At 38.9% G+C, this 20,582-nt stretch overlaps 1 protein-coding gene across 1 annotated transcript in view; it reads left to right on the forward strand.

Annotated features, from left to right (window-relative positions):
* Positions 1 to 20,582, forward strand: part of CRYZL1 (crystallin zeta like 1) — a 40,750-nt gene that overhangs the window by 9,325 nt on the left and 10,843 nt on the right. The window contains exons 2-7 of the mRNA XM_080812867.1: positions 480 to 551; positions 2,210 to 2,287; positions 4,894 to 4,966; positions 7,781 to 7,825; positions 9,458 to 9,526; positions 20,390 to 20,523. Coding sequence (XP_080668993.1) covers positions 486 to 551; positions 2,210 to 2,287; positions 4,894 to 4,966; positions 7,781 to 7,825; positions 9,458 to 9,526; positions 20,390 to 20,523 — 465 coding nt within the window. The 5' untranslated portion in view covers positions 480 to 485. The remainder of the gene's footprint in view (positions 1 to 479; positions 552 to 2,209; positions 2,288 to 4,893; positions 4,967 to 7,780; positions 7,826 to 9,457; positions 9,527 to 20,389; positions 20,524 to 20,582) is intronic.

Consider the following 20,582-nt stretch of genomic DNA (forward strand, 5'->3'; position numbering starts at 1 on the left):
AGAGCAGGGAGCCTGATGTGGGGCTTGATCCCGGGACACCGGGATCATGACCTGAGCCGACAGCCGACACTCAACCACTGAACCACCCAGGCACCCTTAAAGAAATCTTTTTTAAAAAGTGGGGGGGACTTGAAAGCCCTCTAAATGCCACCTTTGGTAATTAGAATTGAGATCTGTGGCTCTCGTAAAAATTTTTTAAGTACATCTAATAGTTTTTATTGACTAGCAGAGTAAAATTCACCTTGGCGTGAAAGGTTGAAGTGTAAGCCCATTCTTGGTAAGACATGTACTCAGAGAGTGTTGCATATTCTCTTGTTGGACCACTTTCAAGACTTATCTAAATTTTTTGTTTGAAAACTACATTTAGAATTCTCATTTTATTCTTTGGCAGCATTATTTTTCAATTTTTGCTTTTATTTGGTCTGGGAAAACATTTTATTTCATGTTTATATATATATATATATATGAATTTTTTTTAGGTGACTATGAAAGGCTTATATTTTCAAAAGAGTTCTACAAATGAAGAAATAACATTTGTATTTCAAGAAAGGGTAAGAAAAATGATTTAATTATTAAATGAAAAAGGTAGTTTCTTTTCTGTATGTAATAGAACCAATTTTAAATGACCTGCTATAAGTTATTCTGAGTGGAACTGAGTAAAAATTACTTAAATGAAACTTACAAACTCCTTTAACCATATGTGAAAATGGTGCTCCATATTATAATATAACTATATTTTTTGAAGAGTTGCTTCAAAAGAGTTTTTAGTTCCTCAAGGTGGTGGTATAAAACATATTAGGAAAACAGAATAATTCAAAATTAACCCGACCTATTCAGAATACCACAGTAAAGTGAGTATTCGGATTGTAGCCATATTTCAGAAAATATTTCTCCCGTGTTCTGAAATGAAAGAGGTGGAAAAGCATTGTTTTCCACACCAAATTCTGAGCTTTGCAAAATTACCCCATTCACTAAACTCTTAACTGTTTCTCGTTTTTGCACACTCTTTGAAGACGTAATAGAATTTTCATATACTGGTGATTGTTCGAAAGGTTTGTGGCAAGCCACAATCTTTCCACTGTCAACCTAGGGCCCAAAACTAAGTGCTGTATTTATTTCATGATAGTAATAAGAATTTCTGGACCGTGAACACAATCCAGTTTTTCTGTTATATTTTACTAACTCCAAAATTAATTAAGTCAGGAGTCAAAATCTCAGACAGCTTGTCTTCTACCACTGAGTCAGGGTCAAGGTCAAAATCTCAGACAGCTTGTCTTCTACCACTAAGTCAGGATGAAGGTCTCAGAGGTTTAATTGGCACTCAGGAAGAATCATATACAGGTTCGTACCATTGTCCGTAAAATCCAAACATTAATCAATAATATTGAATATCTTCATAATATCACCAAATACTATCAAATCTGAAACTTAAAAAGAGATACTCCCAGAGTATTGTGTTCAAGCCAAATAAAACCGTGATCTTTTTGATAGGTTGTAGGAGGGCCTACAAAAGTAACTATTCGTACCCAGCTTTTGATCTCATTTTTGGCCATATCAGGAGCTGAGGGGCATATTTGAATGATTGGTACCAGCATATGGGTATTTGGCAGAAGTGATACTGTATTACATAAATCATACAGGTGGGTGACATTGAGTCCCTGAGTTGTGAATGATACTTTGCCTTTGAAGTTATATCTGGCTATGAAATAGTGAGGTAATTATATTTTGACCCCAAAATCCCATGGGGCATGCTGAAATGTCTAAGACAGATGTTAAATAAGAGATAATGCAGCTAACACCAAAGAACTTCATTTGTAGCATTAAGAAAATTCCAATCAGTGAAGGCTATGTGTCATGCGTATAAGGATATCACTGTATGTGTGAAGATTTGATGCTTTGAGATTATTTAGATTGAAATAAAATACAGTATTTGTTGCTCTCCTTTTTACCCTAAAAATGTATTGCCCATACATATATCCATAGTTGGTATCTATACATTTTTAAAATAACTGGCTTTTTAAATGTTTCACCACAAAATTCCCCTTCTTTTTTTTTTTTATTATTATCATATAGTATGGGATAATTACTTGTGGCTTTTTCAGTTAAGTTGGCTGTAAGATTTGGGGTCTGTTTAGTTTTGTTCAGTTATGTATGACAGTCTTCACAACAGAAGTGCATATTCTCAAAGGAATATGTTATTTGGTTCTAGGAAAATCTTCCTGTTATAGAGGATAACTATGTGAAACTTCAAGTTAAAGCTTGTGCTCTGAGCCAGATAAATACAAAGGTATGATGCTTTTATTTCGACCAAAAGTCAAATGAGAGTTTCCTGGTATATTTGGTATATAAATATATAATGATAACTGATTTCTGAGTGCCAAAAAATTAACATCCTTAGAAGACTAAAATAGCTAGGGAAAAAAGGTAATGTCAGTTTGTGTGTTTCTGTATTAAATTATTATCTAGGGCACCTGGGTGGTTCAGTTGTTAAGTGTCTGCCTTCGGCTCAGGTCATGATCCCAGAGTCCTGGAATCAAGCCCCACATGCGGCTTCCTGCTCAGCGCGGAGCCTGCTTCTCCCTTTCCCATTCCCCCTTCTTGTATTCCCTCTCTCGCTATGTCTCTCTCTGTCAAATAAAGAAAATATTTAAAAATAAATTATTACCTAACTGAATGAAGTCAGACAGTTTATATTATTATATGAAAATATTTTATAAACTCCTTTACATTGTGAGAATTTAGTTACTCAGGCCTGTTAAGGAAGAAGTTACCTTTTTTTTTTTTTTTTAACACTTTATTTATTGATCTGGGAGAGAGAGAGCACAAGCAGGGAAGGGGCAGAAGGAGAGGGAGAAGCAGAGTCCCTACAGAGCAGGGAGCCTGGCATGGGGCTCTATCCCAGGACCCTGGGATCATGACCTGAGCCAAAGGCAGACACTTAACTGACTGAGCTACCCAGGCACCCCAAGGAAGAAATTACTTTTATAAATATAGTAAAAATAAACCTAGGAACCTAATCAATGATTTATTCACTATTCTGTAGATATTTCTAGAAAGGGTTCATATTCATATTCTTCTCGTCATTTCTCTTTATCTTTCTCTTGCTCATACTTAACACATCCCCAGCCTCATACCACCCCACAGTAACCGTCCATTATTGACAGGAAGTACAGGAAAAGTCTTCAGATAGTAAATAAAGTATGGTTCAATGTGCCATGAAAAATAAAGCCGGTCCATTTACTCAGTTTTCTAAAGATTAATACTGTAGCTCTACTGGACCCCTAACTTACTGGATTATAATGCCATCATAATTTCTAGGAATCTAAAAGCCTTCTGCGATAGTCACATTTAGGAGAATTACTGAACAAGGTCATAGGTTTGCATTGGTCAACAAGAGCATGACTTGAGAAGTGAATTAGTCAGATGCCTTGAAATCCTTTCACCGGAAGTGCTAGTACTCACTACTCCGTGTCTGCCAGGTTCTACATTCAGACCATCCAAGGTGTTCTATGAAAAATTCATTGAAATCCCCAGTCTCAGAAAATTCTCTCCATGTCTAACAGAAAGAAATAGTAAATTAGAGTAAAATCAATTTTTTTTTTTTTTTAAGATTTTATTTATTTATTTGACAGAGAGAGATCACAAGTAGGCAGAGAGGCAGGCAGAGAGAGAGAGAGGGAAGCAGGCTCCCTGCCGAGCAGAGAGCCCGATGCGGGACTCGATCCCAGGACCCTGAGATCATGACCTGAGCCGAAGGCAGCGGCTTAACCCACTGAGCCACCCAGGCGCCCTAGAGTAAAATCAATTTAATGGAATATTGCCCAACTCTGAAGCACAATGCTCATAAAAACTGTGTAGTAATGTAAGAAAATGCTTATGGTAGATGAAGGACACAGGATGCAATTGTTTTCTTTTGTTTTTTGTTTTTTGCTTTTTTAAAGATTTTATTTATTTATTTGACAGACAGAGATCACAAGTAGGCAGAGAGGTAGGCAGAGAGAGAGAAGGGGAAGCAGGCTCCCTGCTGAGCAGAGAGTCCGATGCTGGGCTTGATGCCAGGACCCTGGGACATGACCTGAGCTGAAGGCAGAGGCTTTAACCCACTGAGCTACCCAGGCGCCCCAAAATAGTTTATCCTTTTAAAAAATAATTTATCCTTGGGGCTCCTGGGCGGCACAGTTGACAGGCGTCCGACTCTTGGTTTCAGCTCAGGTTGTGATCTCAGGGTCATGAGATCAAGCCCCATGTTGGGCTCCATGCTGGGCAGGGAGTCTGCTTGAGATTCTCTCCCTCCCTCTCTGCTCCTCTCTCTCATACTCTCTCCCTAAAAAAAGGAAATAAATAAATCTTTAAAAAATAATTATCTACCCTTTTAAAAAAAGAAACTCCAGTCTGAAGTTGTATGGCAGTTGCCCTTATGTTATCTCCATCACTTTTTTCTGCCTACCCCTTACCTAAGACTTGTGAGAAAGATGGGGGAATGGAGAACCTTTTCTTCTCTTTGCTACATCCCCTTTATTCAACAATGTCCTCTCCAGACTCCCTTTGCCCCACCAGAATGAAGTGACTGGTAAAAAGTACTTAGCCAACCAAGAAGAGTTTTGACTATTACTTCCCTTCATACCTGGCAAGTAAAAATGCTAAACATAGGATGTTAATGACTATTTGAATTATAATACCCATATATAGATTCTACAGATCAACTAATTACTCCGCAAACTCTTGGTTTCCTACTATAGAAACTTATTTTGTGAAGTTACTTGCTTTGTCTTAACTCCAAAAATTAAATCATACTTGCATTTTTCTATGGTCTGATTTTTGCTCTTGCTTTCCTTATGTATGAGAAGGGGCCGAGAGTTATTCTAACAGTAAACAGTTTTTGTCATGATTTAGCTTCTGGCAGAAATGAAGATGGAGAAAGATTTCTTTCCTGTTGGGAGAGAAATTGCTGGAATTGTGTTAGACGGTAAGTTTATTATAGATGTAAATATCTGTACTTGTTTTCTAAGATAAAAGAATTAAATGGGAGCTAATTGATTTACCAGTACATAAAATTATATACACTTCCTCAAATATGAAATTTAATTATACAGAAATGTTTCTCTCTTTTAATTAAGAAGAAAAGTGGAACTTAATTGGTATTTTAAAAATTTTTATTTATGTATTTTATAATTAAAAAAACTTATTAGAGTTTAGTAAATATTTGGGGATTATATGTTTAAATCCATGAGTAATTATATTTAGTGAAATAACCAATGTTGTTCTTTTTATAATGTTTACAAACCATAAATTACTTGTGTAGGTTGGCTTTGGGCCAAAATTTATAATAATAGTAACTACATTCATATTCAGTTTTTCAAGTCTGCCTAAAGTTGAGCATTTAAAAGCAGACTGCTCATGCAAAAATGGGTTCTAGAGAGAAATAAGCAGTAAGATTTTACAGTTGCCTTAAGTCAAAAAAGATTTTTTAAGTTTTATTTGGTAAATAAAGACAATAAGCATAAATAGTTAAGATAATTTTGTTTCTAAATACACCTACTCATCATGTTCATTGCTTATAAGCAGTTCATGATCAGTCAGTATGTTTGCTCTTTCTGCAAATGTGGATGAATGAGAATGTAATGTGGGTTGGACCGAGTCTTCCCTGTGATTTTAATCTGTAATATATTTGACTTTTTCTTAGTGTTTTCTTCAGATACAGTTAAATCATAATTTCATTTCCTCTTTCTTCTGCTCAGACTGTAGGAAAATAAAAATAAGAATTCTGGTAGCCAGAACACGATCATTGTCATGTCATTTCATTCATTCATTCATTTATTTACACCACATTTTATGAGCATTTGCTAAGTGCCTGAAATATTAAGTGAGACCAAGTCCCTGCCCTCAAAGAATTTACTATCTGGGGGAAAGACAGATACATCCACATGAGCAGATAATTATGAGAGCTCAGAAGAGAGCTAGCCAGCCCAGCCAAAAGAAACAGGAAAGGCTTCTTGGATACAGTAACCAGACACAAAGGAGGAGAATCATACTCAGCACTCAGGATAACATGAACAAAGACCAAAGCAAGTAATAACGTGATGTATTTCAAGAATTAACAAAGTCTGGTGTTGCCAGAGCTAAAGCAAAGTTCTGGGCAGGAGTCAGGATACCTGACAGCAGAGAAAGTTTTTTGTCGAGAAAATTCTCTTCAAAACTAGTAGAATGAAAGATAACAAAATAATTTAATGATATAAATAGGGATTCCTTACCTCCAAAATATGAGGCAGGAGGGTAGACAAGGGCCAGAGCCATCATGAGCCTCATATATCAGATTGGGTTTTAGGAAGATTATTGGTATGGCCATATGAAGGGTACTTTTGAGGCTGTAGGCAAGAGGACTGGTCAGGTCGTAGACTAACAGGCAAGAGATGACAAAGTCCATAACCTAGATAGTGATGGCAGAGGTGTTGGAGAAATATTGAGGAAGTAGAGTCAGCAGGACTAAATAATTAACTAAAACAGGATACTAAAAGCAGGATTAAGAATGATTTACCCAATTGTGGTTAAGGTATGAATTGATGCCAATAATAGAGAAGGGAAAGGGATCTGATTTGGAGGAAGATGGTGAGTTTAGATTTATACTTGTTGAGTTCAAGGTGCATGAGTGACATCTCACTGGAGTGGTCTGCTAAGCAGTTGAGTGAGTTTAAGCTCAAAGGTAGAGCGTTCTTGCTAGAAATGTGTATATTTGAGAGTTATCTGCATGTCATTTGTGTTGAAATCAGAGTTGATGAGCTCACTCAGGGAGAGAGAAGAAATGGAGGAGGCCAGTCTTTGGGGGACAGCTGAAAGGAGTGTGAAGGAAGCCAGTGGAAAAGGATCGGAGTGATCCCAGGAAGACCAGAATCAGTAGCTGAAGGGAAAGGGAGGAGCATAATATATCAGAAGCCAAGAATGCTGGGGGGATGATGGTGCCAGAGGATCCAAAGAAAGCAAACTGAAAAGAGGATTCAAAAGCGGGAACATCAAACTTAGAGTTGCTTGCGGAGTACCAAGAGATGACCTCTGGAACCATCCTGCCCAAAGCCAGCCACAGAGGCCACTTCCAGATTCCTGGCTTCCATCTTCCTTCATCCCATTACCTTAGTTCCATTGTCTGTCAACTAGGAATAATAAAACCTACATCATGGGTTACATGTGATGAAGATCAGATGTGATACTGCAAGTAGGCATTCAACAATGTTTGGGTTTTTCCCTTCCTTCCTTCTTGTTATTATTTGAACAAAAATATTCTAAAGAATTGGTTGTTGGTAGAGGCTTTCTCTATGTGTGCAGAGAAAACATAACCAAGAAATTTCTTGACACCCGTCTGAATATATTTCTACAATCCCAAATCAGAGTAATTCAGTGCATGATTCTTATCAGAACCTGCCATTGTATGTCTAAGGTTCTGTACCTAAAATAATGATTGGGCTCACCACGGGAGGGGTGGAAAGTGGTGTAATCATCGTAAGAGCTGCAGAATGGATTCTTTTCCTTTATTCCTTCATCCTTAGCTAAACAGACATCCTTCTCTGTGGCGTCAGCAGCCTCATGGCCCAGATTTTGTGGAGAATTGTGTGCAGAATCCAGATTTGAGGTGCCTTTACTATTGACCATCAGAATGTTCTAGAAGTTCTTGGCCTTTTCTCTGAGTTAGTGAATTTTTTATAAACCCATGGATTTGTTTTAATCGTTTAGGAAGGGTGGTATTTAATGACCTCACAATAGAAATTGTCAATTTTCTCTCCTCTTTAAGTTGGAAGCAAGGTGTCGTTCTTTCAACCGGATGATGAAGTCGTCGGTGAGTTATGATTTATAATCCTGTTGCAAGTCCTCTGTTTTACTGTCCTCTCTTCTTTTTCTAAGACAACCATTAGTGTTTATTGTGTTGTGTGCTTTGTATAGAAGGATACACTTATCCTGATGTTTTAATTAGCTCACAAATATCCACTGATGAAGAAAATTGGGAGTTTCATCTCAATAGCAGAGTCTTTAAAACTTTCTAATATCTGACTATTGAACAATACTATAGATAGAAAGATGACCATAGGTGTTACCGTGGTTAGTGCAGCCCTTTCCTGACAGGACCCCAGTCTCTGACTAGACCGCAGATTCTGGAAAACACAGTGGCAGGTCACCCGCTTGAAGACCGCTGACTGACTCGGCTGTGGGGCAGTTTCGCTCTCCATATCCAGCTTGCATTTCGAAGAGGTGCTCCCCCGCTACTCTCATAAAACCAAAAGTTCAGGGGCGTCTGGGTGGCTCAGTGGGTTAAAGCCTCTGCCTTCGGCTCAGGTCATGATCTCAGGGTCCTGGGATGGCGCCCCGCATTGGGCTCTCTGCTCTGAGGGGAGCCTGCTTCCTCCTCTCTCTCTCTGCCTGCCTCTCTGCCTCCTTGTGATCTCTGTCTGTCAAATAAATAAATCTTTTTTTAAAAAAAAGTTCACTGGAAACCCTTAGTTTATTGGTTATGTTAAAAATTCACCGTGAATACTATTCTGCAAATACATGTATTTGTACTATTACATCCTAAACAGTCACACAAACATAAAATATGACCTTAGTTGTTGTCTTGAAAGTTACCATTTCTGTATGGAAAATATTCATAGAAAGATATTCAAACTTAAAAAATATTTAACTTTATGGTATGCTTGAAGTTGTTAAGAAAAGATTTATAGTAGGTTTTCACTAGCTTTTTGTAGTATTGCCTTTGACTCACGTATTTTTTTTTGCAGAGTTTATTATTTTTGTCTTTCTTAAACTTTTTTATTCATCCAAGAAGGCAGTGACACTGTGTTACTCAAGACCAAAAATAAAATCAGACGGGCATAGAGGAAAATAGGGTTTTACTGGAAGCATCTTATAGAACCAAACTGTGGGGAGGTAGCTGTGCATCAGAGACACTTTTATTTTATTTTATTTTTAAGATTTTTATTTATTTATTTGTCAAAGAGAGAGCACAAGCAGGGGGAGCAGCAGGCAGAGGGAGAAGCAGGCTCCCCGCTGAACAGGGAGCCCCATGTGGGACTCGATCCCAGGACCCTGGAATCATGACCTGAGCTGAAGGCAGATGCTTAACCGACTGAGCCACCCAAGCATCCCGCATCAGGGACAATTTTAACGAGGAATCCAGGTGCCCCAAAGACTCTGACTTGGCTCTGTACATTGGACCCCATGTTGACCAACACTCAGAGGTGACAGAAGAGGGAGAAAAAGAAAGAAAGATAGTATAGGCGATACAGCGTTCATGACATAATGAACAGTCCACTTCCCTTCCATACTTCTGAGGGCTCTCCCTTCCCCACACTAGTAATTACTGGAATCTTCCTCAAAACTCTAATGAACAAAATGTAGACTAATACTTAGTAGCATCTCATTAGGAATGAATTCAGTATGGGATTGTTTCCCTTAAGTTTCTCCTATTAATTTCCAGGAATTCTGCCCCTGGATTCTGAAGACCCTGGACTTTGTGAAGTTGTTCGAGTGCACGAGCATTACTTGGGTACGTGCCAGTCTTTTGCGGCTCATCTAAGTCTTGCATCAGTGATGTATGTGGTGTTTAGTAACATTGCAATGTTTTTGCATCTACCTTGGTAATAAATAACTTGGCTGGTCATGTGACTACTGCTAGCTTATATTTAGTATCCTTCAAATTGATATTCAGAGCAAATAGCACGGAGACCTCTAAGTTTCACTTACACTGCAGTGGTAAGAGGTTTGAAAAGTGGTTTCTTCCTTGGCTGTGAAATCATATCCCTGATCAGAATTTCTTTTTAATTGAAGGGTGGTTGGCATACAATGTTACATTCGTTTTAGGTGGAGAATTTTTTTTTTTTTTTTACTTTTTTTTCTTGGTTATCAGTTGAAACTAAAAATATATAAAATCTAGATAGTATGTGTTGAGTCTGAGACAGGAAAGAATCAAGAACTCTTGTCTCTGGTTTCTTTCTTTTTTTTTTTAAGATTATTGTCTTTGGTTTCTATTGCTAATATATTTTGACCAGTTGTTTAGTTTAACTGAAATGCTAATTTTTCCTATAGTAATTTTCTTCTTGAATATTTAAAATAAATACAAACACACACACTTCAGGAAACCATAGTGAAAAGTTGCTGCATCTCCTTCGTAATCAGGGAAAGGCAAATTAAAACCACTTCAGGATACTGTTAAGCATCCACATGATTAACAAATTTTATAAAATCTAACCATCCCAAGTGTTGGCAAGGATGTGAAAAGCAATGGAACCTTTTATGCACCAGGAGTATAAATTGATAGAAATACTTTAGAAGAGGGAGCACCTGGTTGGCTCAGTCATTACAGCATTTGACTCTTGATCTAAGGGTTGTAAGTTTGAGCCCCACTTTGGGTGTAGAGATTACTTAAAAATAAATAAATTTTAAAAATCTTAACAACAACAACAACCAAAAGAAGATAATTTAGCATTATCTAAATAAAGGTAATGATGTATGTACCCTAGACCTAATAATTCTACTGGTAGTTTTGTACCTCCCAGAAACTCGATGTGGACCGGTAGATAAGCCCAAGAGTTCCTAATACCAAGGTTTAGAACAGTGGAATAAAAATGGAAACAACCTGAATAAATGTTCTTCACCAGGAAAATGGATGACTAAAGATATTCCTAGATTGTAATTCAACTTGGCAGTGGAAATCAATAAACAACAGGCAAACATATCAAGATGGACGAATCTCATAAACTGCTGAGTAAAGAGAGCAAGTTGCAGAAGAAAACAGTGTAATACCGCATATTTCTGTAAAGTTCAAAAACATACAAAATTAAGCATATCTTATTTAGGAAATAAACAGGGATGAAAAGTCAGGTATAGCCTTACCTTTGTGGGCAGAAGAAGAGGATGTGATCAGAGTGGATCCCTGGGAATGTGGTGGTGCTTCTAATAAGCTGTTCCTTATGCTAGGATTTACGTTATTCATCATTTCTTTCTTCCTTTTTTTTTTTTTTTTTGTTCTTCATTTCTTATCAGTAGGTCAGCATGTGCTCTTTTGTATTCTTGAACTGTTTCATTACTATTTTCCCTGAGTTTATCGTTAAGTAGTATAATCCCTAATCAGACCTTGTGATGACAGAAAGCCAAATTGGATTCTGGATTATTAAAAATAGTTAATTTATACATTTGCATCCATACAGTAATTTGAACTAGCCCAGCAGATCTGTGGTATTTTATTTCTAAAATTGCAAACTGCAAATAGTTTATATTTAACTTAATGGCTATGTCTAATATTCCCAAATAATACTATGTTATTTTATTAAAACTTAATTTCAGGGGCATCTAGCTGGCTCAGTCGGTAGAGCATACAACTCTTGATCTTGGAGTAATGAGTTCAAGCCCCATGCTGGGGATACAGTTTACTTAAAATTAATTGCAGAAGGCATTTTTCTGGAAATCTGAGGCCTGTATAAAACCTAGAAATGGAGCCAAGTATGTGTCTTCCTTTGAATGATAAACCTCACTTTCAGATACGGTGCTGTCAAAGTCTCTGATCCGTAGCTATTTTGATATTACACAATTTGAAAATTGAGGACCACAGCTGGCTTTTTTTTTTTACAGGTAACTATACTAATTTTGACCCCAGAATTTCCCTGGGCCTTATTTCACCTGTTCTTTTGAGAACCTGGTAACTGTGGAATCAAATGAAACCTCTCGCTTGGATTCTGAGGCGTGAGTTTTGACTAACTCCCCTAAACTGCATTGTTATAGAAAGTTAACTCTTGAAAAAACAAACGAAAAAAGGCCCACTCTTTTTTTTTTTTCCCTTTCTTTCTTTTTTTTTTCTTTCTTCTTTTTTTTCAAGATTTGGCATGATTTATACACATTTCCATCATGTCTTTACCAGTTGTTTTTTAATAATAGCTTCATTGAGATGTAATTTACATACCACAGAATTCACCTTTGTAAACCATACAATTCAGTCATTTTTAGTATATTCACAAAGTTGATCAACCCTTATCACTAATTTTAGAGCATTTCATCACTCCAAGAGGGACCTCCATTCCCACTGGCAATTATTCTCCATTTTCCCTCCATAGCTTCTCAAAACCGTGAATATACTTTCTCTTTCTATCGATTTGCTTATTCTGGACGTTTCATATACATTAATCTTGCAGTATGTGGTCTTTTGTAATTGTCTTAATTCACGTAGGTCAAGTTAATGCATTGTGTAACATCTATCTGTTTCATTCCTTTCAGTGGTTGAGTAGTATTCTATTGTACGAGCATACATATTTTGTTTATCTGTTCATCTCTGATTAGATATCAAGGTTGTTTCCACTTTTTTTGGCCATTATGAATAATGCGGATCTGAACATTTGTGTACAAATTTTTGTGTGTATATATGTTTTTATTTCTCTTGGGTATAAACCTAGGAATAGAATTCATCGGGGAGGGTATGTGCTATGGCGAGTGCTGTGAAGTGTGTAAACCTGGTGATTCAGAGACCTGTACCCCTGGGGCTAATAATACATTATATGTTAATAAAATACAAAAAAAATTTTTAAGAAGTTCTATATCATAAAAAAAGACTTATCAAGTCATGTAATAACTCTGCATTTAACATTTTAAGAAACCAAGAAATTGTTTTCAAAATGGCTACAACATTTTACAATTCAATTAACAATGAATGAGGGTCCCAGTGCTCCTCATCCTTACTACCACTTGTTATTTTCTGCCTTTTTAATTTTAAGCATCCTAGAAGTAATAACCTTATTGTGGTTTTGATTTGTATTTCCCTAATGAGTAATGATGTTGAAAAATTTTCATACTCACTGGACATTTGTATATCTTCTTTGGAGAAATGTCTGTTCAGATCCTGTGCCCAGTTTTTAAATTGGGTTGGTTTTTTTATTGGTGAATTATAAGAGTTCCTTATATATTCTAGATAGAAGTTGCTTGTCAGGGGTGCCTGGGTGGCTCAGTGGGTTAAAGCCTCTGCCTTCAGCTCAGGTCATGATCCTAGGGTCCTGGGATCAAGCCCCGTGTTGGGCTCTCAGCTCAGCAGGGAGCCTGCTTATCTGCCTACTTGTGTTCTCTCTCTCTCTCTCTCTGTCAAATAAATAAATAAAATAAATAAAATCTTTTTTTTTTAAAGATTTTATTTATTTATTTGACAGAGAGAGAGAGAGAGATCACAAGTAGGCAGAGAGGCAGGCAGAGAGAGAGGGGGAAGCAGGCTCCCCACTGAGCAGAGAGCCCGATGCGGGGCTCCATCCCAGGACCCTGAGATCATGACCTGAGCCGAAGGCAGAGGCTTAACCCTCTGAGCCACCCAGGCGCCCCTAAAATAAATAAAGTCTTTTTAAAAAAAAGTTGCTTGTCAGAGATAATGATTGTCAGTATTTTTCCCATTCTAAAGGTTGCCATTTCATTTTCTTATGATGTCCTTTTTTTTTTTTAATTTTTTTAAGATTTTATTTATTTATTTGACAGAGAGAGAGATCACAAGCGGGCAGAGAGGCAGGCAGAGAGAGAGGGGGAAGCAGGCTCCCCGCTGAACAGAGAGCCTGATGTGGAGCTAAATCCCAGGACTCTGAGATCATGACCTGAGCCGAAGGCAGAGGCTTAACCCACTGAGCCACCCAGGCGCCCCTTATGGTGTCCTTTAAAGCACAGTCTTTAAAATATTGGTGGACTCCAGGTTATTCATATTTTCTTTTGCCTGTTATGCTTTAGTATTTCTGAGAATCCATTGCCTAAGCTAAGTTTACAAATATTTATACCTATGATTTCTTCTAAGAATTTTATAGATTTAACTGTTATATTTGCTTCTGTGACCCATTTTGAGTTAATTTTTATATATGGTATGAAGTAAAGGTCCAACTTTGTTCTTTTTTTGCATGTAGTTATCTAGTGTCCCAGAACCATTTGTTGAAAAGACTCTTGCTACACCCACTGAATTGTCTTGACACTCTTGTTAAAAATCAATTGACCATAGATACATAGATTTATTTCTGGACTCATCCTATTCAGCTGATCTATGCATCTGTTCTTATGCCAGTCAAAATTGCCTTGATTACAGTAGCTCTGGAATAAGGTTTTTTTTTCCTTTTTTAAATTTTAAATTCAATTATTAATATATGATACATTATTAGTTTCAGAGTAAGAGTTCAGTGATTCATCTGTCTTTTTTTTTTTTTTTTAAGATTTTATTTATTTATTTGACAGATCACGAGTAGGCAGAGAGGCAGGCAGAGAGAGAGATGGGGAAGCAGGCTCCCCGCCGAACAGAGAGCCCGATTCGGGGCTAGATCCTAGGACCCTGAGATCATGACCTGAGCCGAAGACAAAGGCCTTAACCCAGTGAGCCACCCAGGTGCCCCTCATCAGTCTTATAAAATACCCTGTGCTCATTATATTACATGCCCTCCTTAATGTCCATCATTCAGTTACCCTGTGCCCCTTCCCCTCCCTGCCAGCGACCCTCAATTTGTTTCCTGTGATTAAGAGTCTGATTTTATTTTTCCCTCCCTTCTCCTATTATCCTGTTTTGTTTCTTAAGTTCCACCTATGAGTGAGATCACATGATAATTGTCTTTCTCTGACTGACTTCTTTCGCTCAGCATAATACCCTCTAGTTCTATCCACGTCATTGCAAATGGCAAGATTTCATTTTTTAATGGCCAAGTAGTATTCTATTTTATATATATATACATATACATATGTGTATATATATGTATATCTCCCATCTTCCTTATCCATTCATCTGTCGATGGACATCTAGGCTCTTTCCATAGTTTGGCTGTTGTGAACATTGCCGCTATAAACATTGGGGTGCAGGTGCCCCTTTGGATCACTACATTTGTATCTTTGGGGTATATACCTATAAAGAACTTATCAAACTCAACACCCAAAGAAATAGTTCCATCAGGAGATGGGCAAAAGACATTTGTCTTCAAAGGAGACATACAAATGGCCAACAGACACATGAAAAAATGTTCAATATCACGTGGCCTCAGGGAAATACAAATCGAAGCCACAATGAGATACCATCTCACACCAGTCAGAATGGCTAAAATCAACAAGTCAGGAAACAATAGATGTTGGCGAGGATGTAGAGAAAGGGGAACCCTCTCACACTGTTGGTGGGAATGCAGGCTGGTACAGCCACTCTGGAAAACAGGTATGGAGGTTCCTCAAAAAGTTGAAAATAGGGGCACCTGGGTGGCTCAGCTGGCTATGCGTCTGCCTTGAGCTCAGGTCATGATCTCAGTGTCCTGGGACTGAACCCTGTATCGAGCTCCCTGCTCAGCAGGAAACCTGCTTCTCCCTCTCCCTGTTTCTCTTACCCCTGCCACTTGTGCTCTCTTTCTCTCTCTCAAACAAATAAATAAAATCTTAAAAAAAAAAAAAAAAAGTTGAGAAAAGAGCTACCCTACAACCCAGCAAAAACGACCCATTCTTTTAGGTGTTGCTGAATACCAGAGATTTACAGATTGGGCTAGAAGGAGAAAAGCAAATTGGAACATCAGTTTCCTAACTGAAAAAGTTAAACTAAGATAGTCAAACCACACAAGTGATCTTTTATTTTCCTACAAATCAGGAGGACTGTAGTCCAAAAATCCATTAACATATAGAAAGAAAACAATTCCAGACATTCCTTGAGGAAAAAAAAAAAATACAGTGAAATGATTCTTTAAGAGAGGAACATTAAGAATGGCCACTTATTGGGGTGCCCAGGTAGCTCAGTGGGTTAAGCCTCTGCCTTCAGCTCAGTTCCTGATCTCAGGGTCCTGGGATTGGGTTGTCTGCTCAGCAAGGAGCCTGCTTCCCCCTCTCTCTCCCTGCCTCCCTCTTTGCCTACTTGTGTACTTGGGATCTCTGTCAAATAAATAAAATCTTGTAAAAAAAAAAAAAAAAAAGAATGGCCAGTTATTGTGACCATTTGCCTTTGGGCAAGACACTGGGCACAGTCAAACTAGATAGCCTCTAAGCCCTGTTGCAGCCCCAACATTTCGTAAAGGCGGAAATAATTTCAGTATGTTCCCTGAAGATTTGCAGAAGGAAATACTCAGTTTAGCACAACTGTATTTTAGTTTCTGTTAATTCTTTAGTAATTTTTAAATTTTTTAAATTTTTTTATTTATTTATTTTAAAGATTTTATTTATTTATTTGACGGACGGAGAACACAAGTAGGCAGAGAGGCAGGCAGAGAGAGAGAGGGAAGCAGGCTCCCGGCTGAGCAGAGAGCCTGATGCGGGGCTCAATCCCAGGACCCTGAGATCATGACCTGAGCCAAAGGCAGAGGCTTAACCCACTGAGCCACCCAGGCGCCCCATTTAGTGATTTTTTTAAATGAAAGTTGGGCACTCAGTCACCTTCAGATAAGTCTGTCCTTTTACCAAACCAAAGAATTAGGTTCCAGACAACTTCCCCAAAAAGGTCTTATTAATCCTGCTACAGTATATTAAAGATAAAGTTAAGAAGTTGAGTAAATCATCCTGTTCTTTTGTGCTTTCAGTTCTTAAGCCATTTAGGTCAAACATAAGAGTAACTTTTTTCGTTCAAAATTTCATACATTTTCAGCATTATTTTTTTGAACTTAAGGAAGAATGAATTGAAATTATAGTCCTTGGGTTTGATATGCTGTTGTTATGATCCCTGCCTGGCTCTTTTATTTATACTTCTAGTTTTTTACAACGTAATAAACACTTGTGGTCCACCTAACACAAAAGCAGGGATCTCAGCATTAAACCACATGTTACCAGGCAATGTTAGAGCCTTTGCTGTCTCAATGTAGTTTTATGACCATTACCTTTTTCTAAAGGACTACATGTTCAGTTCTTTGTTTCTGGGTTGTTTTTTTTTTTCTTTTCTTAAGATGTATTTATTTATTTTGGGGGGTGGGGCAGAGGGAAGGAGAAAATCCTGAAGCAAACTCTGCTGAGCATGGAGCCTGATGCAAGGCTTGAGCTCAGGACCCCAAGATCACCACCTGGGCCAAGACCAAGAGCTGACCGCTTAACAGACTGCTACCCAGGTGCCCCTACATGTTTGATTTCTTAATGAAAATACAGGCAGTCCCAGTTCTTATAATGGAAGATGTTCCCCGCAAAATATAAGTAAACTGTAGGTACCTTGAATGTGCACTGCTAAAGTCTGTGTGCTTTCGAGTCAGACATTCAAATATATTATATCAAATATATATCAAATATATTACCCAGATTAATTACCCTGAGCCACATTTTATAATCAAGAAAATTGGGAGAATAGGTGTCTTTTTTTTTTTTTTAAGATTTTATTTATTTATTTGACAGAGATCACAAGTAGGCAGAGAGGCAGGCAGAGAAAGAGGAGGAAGCAGGCTTCCCGCTGAGCAGAGAGCCCGATGAGGGGCTCGATCCCAGGACCCTGAGATCATGACCTGAGTCGAAGGCAGAGGCTTTAACCCACTGAGCCACCCAGGCGCTCCGGGTGAATAGGTGTCTTAAAGAGTTTGATAAAGAATAAATTACCATGTGTGAGTGGTATCACCCGGTACTGTATTTTCATGCCTTGCTTGTCTGAACACTTCCAGCATATACGCATGGGTGCTCTCTCCCCCTCTAGATGGCACTAGTTAGTTGGTATGTGCAGTGCTGATGGTCCTATGCTACACTGTCTCAGTTTCAGAGAGAAAATACTTGAAAGCTGGCCAGGACTACAAAAGTGTTATAAAGTTGGTTTTAGGTAAAATGAGAAAGGATGGCTTTTACTGTGAAAATAATCACATTGGGTGTACAGAATAAAAACCTAAAAATTAAACAATTAAATGTATTAAGGTATAGCTTAACGGTCAGATCATATAGAGAGCTCTTAAGCTATATTAGGAGTTTACATTTTGTTTCAAGTGCAGTGGAAAGCCATGGATGAGCCAATATCAATATCATCAAAGCCATGGATGAGCCATGGATGAGACAGTCCACTGAGACACCAGGCGCTCCACCATTGAACTTTAACAGAGAAGGGTTAGCATGTTATGTATGTTTTTAAAGATAATTCTGGGGGCACCTGGGTGACTCAGTTGATTAAGCATGCGACTCTTTTTTTTTTTAAGATTTTATTTATTTGACAGTGAGAGATACAGAGGGAACACAAGCAGGGGGAGGGGGAGAGGGAGAAGCAGGCTTCCTGCTGAGCAGGGAGTCTGATACAGGGCTCCATCCCAGGACCCTGGGATCATGACCTGAGCTGACTGAGCCACCCAGGCACCCCAAGCATGTGACTCTTAATCTCAACTCGGGTCTTCATGTCAAGGTGTTAAGTTCAAGCCCTTCATTGGGCTCCATGCTGAGCATGGCGCCTACTTAAAAAAAAAAAAAGATAAAAATCATTCTGACACTTCTGTTTTCAAAAAAACACCATTAGGGAGATTGAAAAGAGAAGACATAAAGTTGAAAATAATATAACACATAAACAAGCAGTTCATCTAGAATATATCTTTAAATGCCTATATAACTCAATCAGAAAAAGACAGCACAACAGAAAAATTGATAAAAGAGGGACGCCTGGGTGGCTCAGTTGGTTAAGCGGCTGCCTTCAGCTCAGGTCATGATCCCAGCGTCCTGGGATCGAGTCCCACATCGGGCTCCTTGCTCGGCAGGGAGCCTGCTTCTCCCTCTGCCTCTGCCTACCACTCTATCTGCCTGTGCTCGCTCTCTCTCTCTCTCTCTCTCTAACAAATAAATAAATTTAAAAAAAAATTTAAAAAAAAATTGATAAAACACTTGATCATTTCACAAAAGGAATTCCAGGGGCGTCTGGGTGGCTCAGTGGGTTAAAGCCTCTGCCTTCGGCTCAGGTCATGATCCCAGCATCCTGGGATCGAGCCCCGCATCGGACTCTCTGCTCAGCAGGGAGCCTGCTTCCTCCCTTCTCTCTCTGCCTGCCTCTCTGCCTACTTGTGATCTGTCTGTCAAATAAATAAATAAAATCTTTAAAAAAAAAAAAAAAAAAAAAAAAAGGAATTCCAGGTGGCCCCCGAACACAGAAAGGTGCTCAGCATTAGCAGTCGTGAGGGAAAAGCAAGTTAAAATCACAATAAGAAACCATTATACACCCAAATGATTGGTAAGAATGTGTAATTGTGCCAGGGGTTGACAAGGCTGTTCAGAGTAACGTGAGTGCTGTTACACAGCTGTGGAAGGATGAATTCAGACAGCCACTTCCAGAGTATGCAGTCAAGTCGAAGGCTGTATATATGCGACCTGGGATTTCCATTCACTTGTACTGTCCTAGAGAAAACCCATGTGACGGCATGACATCATCTTTTATAAGAGAGCATTCTTAGCGGCACTGTTTATAGCTGACACAAACTAAAAACTCACATCCTCCTCAACCGGAGGGCGCATCACCAAATGAAAGTGTTCTCACATCCTGGAATGCCAGAGAACACCAGAAAAAAGGGGTGCATGGGTGGCTCAGTTGGTTAAGTGACTGCCTTTGGCTCAGGTCATGATCCTGGAGTCCGAGGATCGAGTCCCACATCAGGCTCCCTGCTCTGCAGGGAGTCTGGTTCTCCCTCTGACCCTCCCCCTTCTCATGCTCTCTCTCTCTCATTCTCTCTCTCTCAAATAAATGAATAAAATCTTAAAAACACACACACACCAGAAAAAGGAAAGCACTATAGCCACATTTACAAAAGCAGGTGTCTTCAATGTTGAGGCAAAAAAGCAAGATAGAAAAGAGTGCCAGTGCTATGATTCCATTTAGTTCAAGTTCCCAAACAGGCCAAACTCAGTTAGATTTTTTTTTTTTTTTTTTTTTTTAAGATTTTACTTATTTACGTGAGAGAGAGATCACAAGTAGGCAGAGAGGCAGACCGGGGGTTGGGGGGAAGCAGCAGGGAGCCCAATGCAGGCTTGATCCCAGGACTGTGAGATCATGACCTGAGCTGAAGGCAGATGCTTAACCCACTGAGCCACCCAGTTGCCCCTACGTCATTTAGGAAGGCATCCCTGAGTCATAATTGATGGTGGTGAGCGAGAACTGAAGTCAGCATGTTGGCGACCTCTGGTGGCAGAGACGGGGCTGTGCGCTCTCTTGACCAGGATGGGGGATTACTTGTATATTTGCTTTGTACGTATCCACCCATCTGTACTGATGTTTGTGTACTTTTCCGCGTGCGTTTCATTTCATAGTATAATGTTTAAAAATACACACATACCGGCTCCTGTGCTGAGGGTGCCTTATGTGTGGACGAGAATGGAACTAGGGAAACCAAAATGTAGGCAAAAGATAACAGGTGTAGTAGCTTGGACCAGGGCCACCGAGGGAGGGGAGATGGCCAGAGAGATAGATCCAGGAGGCAGGACTAAGAGGACCTGCTAATCGGTCGCTTCCTCTTGTTCTTTGTGACAGTTCACAAACCAGAAAAAGTTACATGGACAGAAGCCGCTGGAACCATTCGGGATGGAGTACGAGCCTATACAGCTCTGCATTATCTGTCTCATCTCTCTCCTGGAAAATCAGTCCTGATCATGGATGGAGCAAGTGTAGGTGCTAATAGTTCTGCTAAGAAACGGATCAAAATCCACTAAACTTAGGAAATAGG

The sequence above is a fragment of the Martes martes genome (genome assembly GCF_963455335.1).
Source record: "Martes martes genome assembly, chromosome: 1".
Lineage (NCBI taxonomy): Eukaryota > Metazoa > Chordata > Mammalia > Carnivora > Mustelidae > Martes > Martes martes.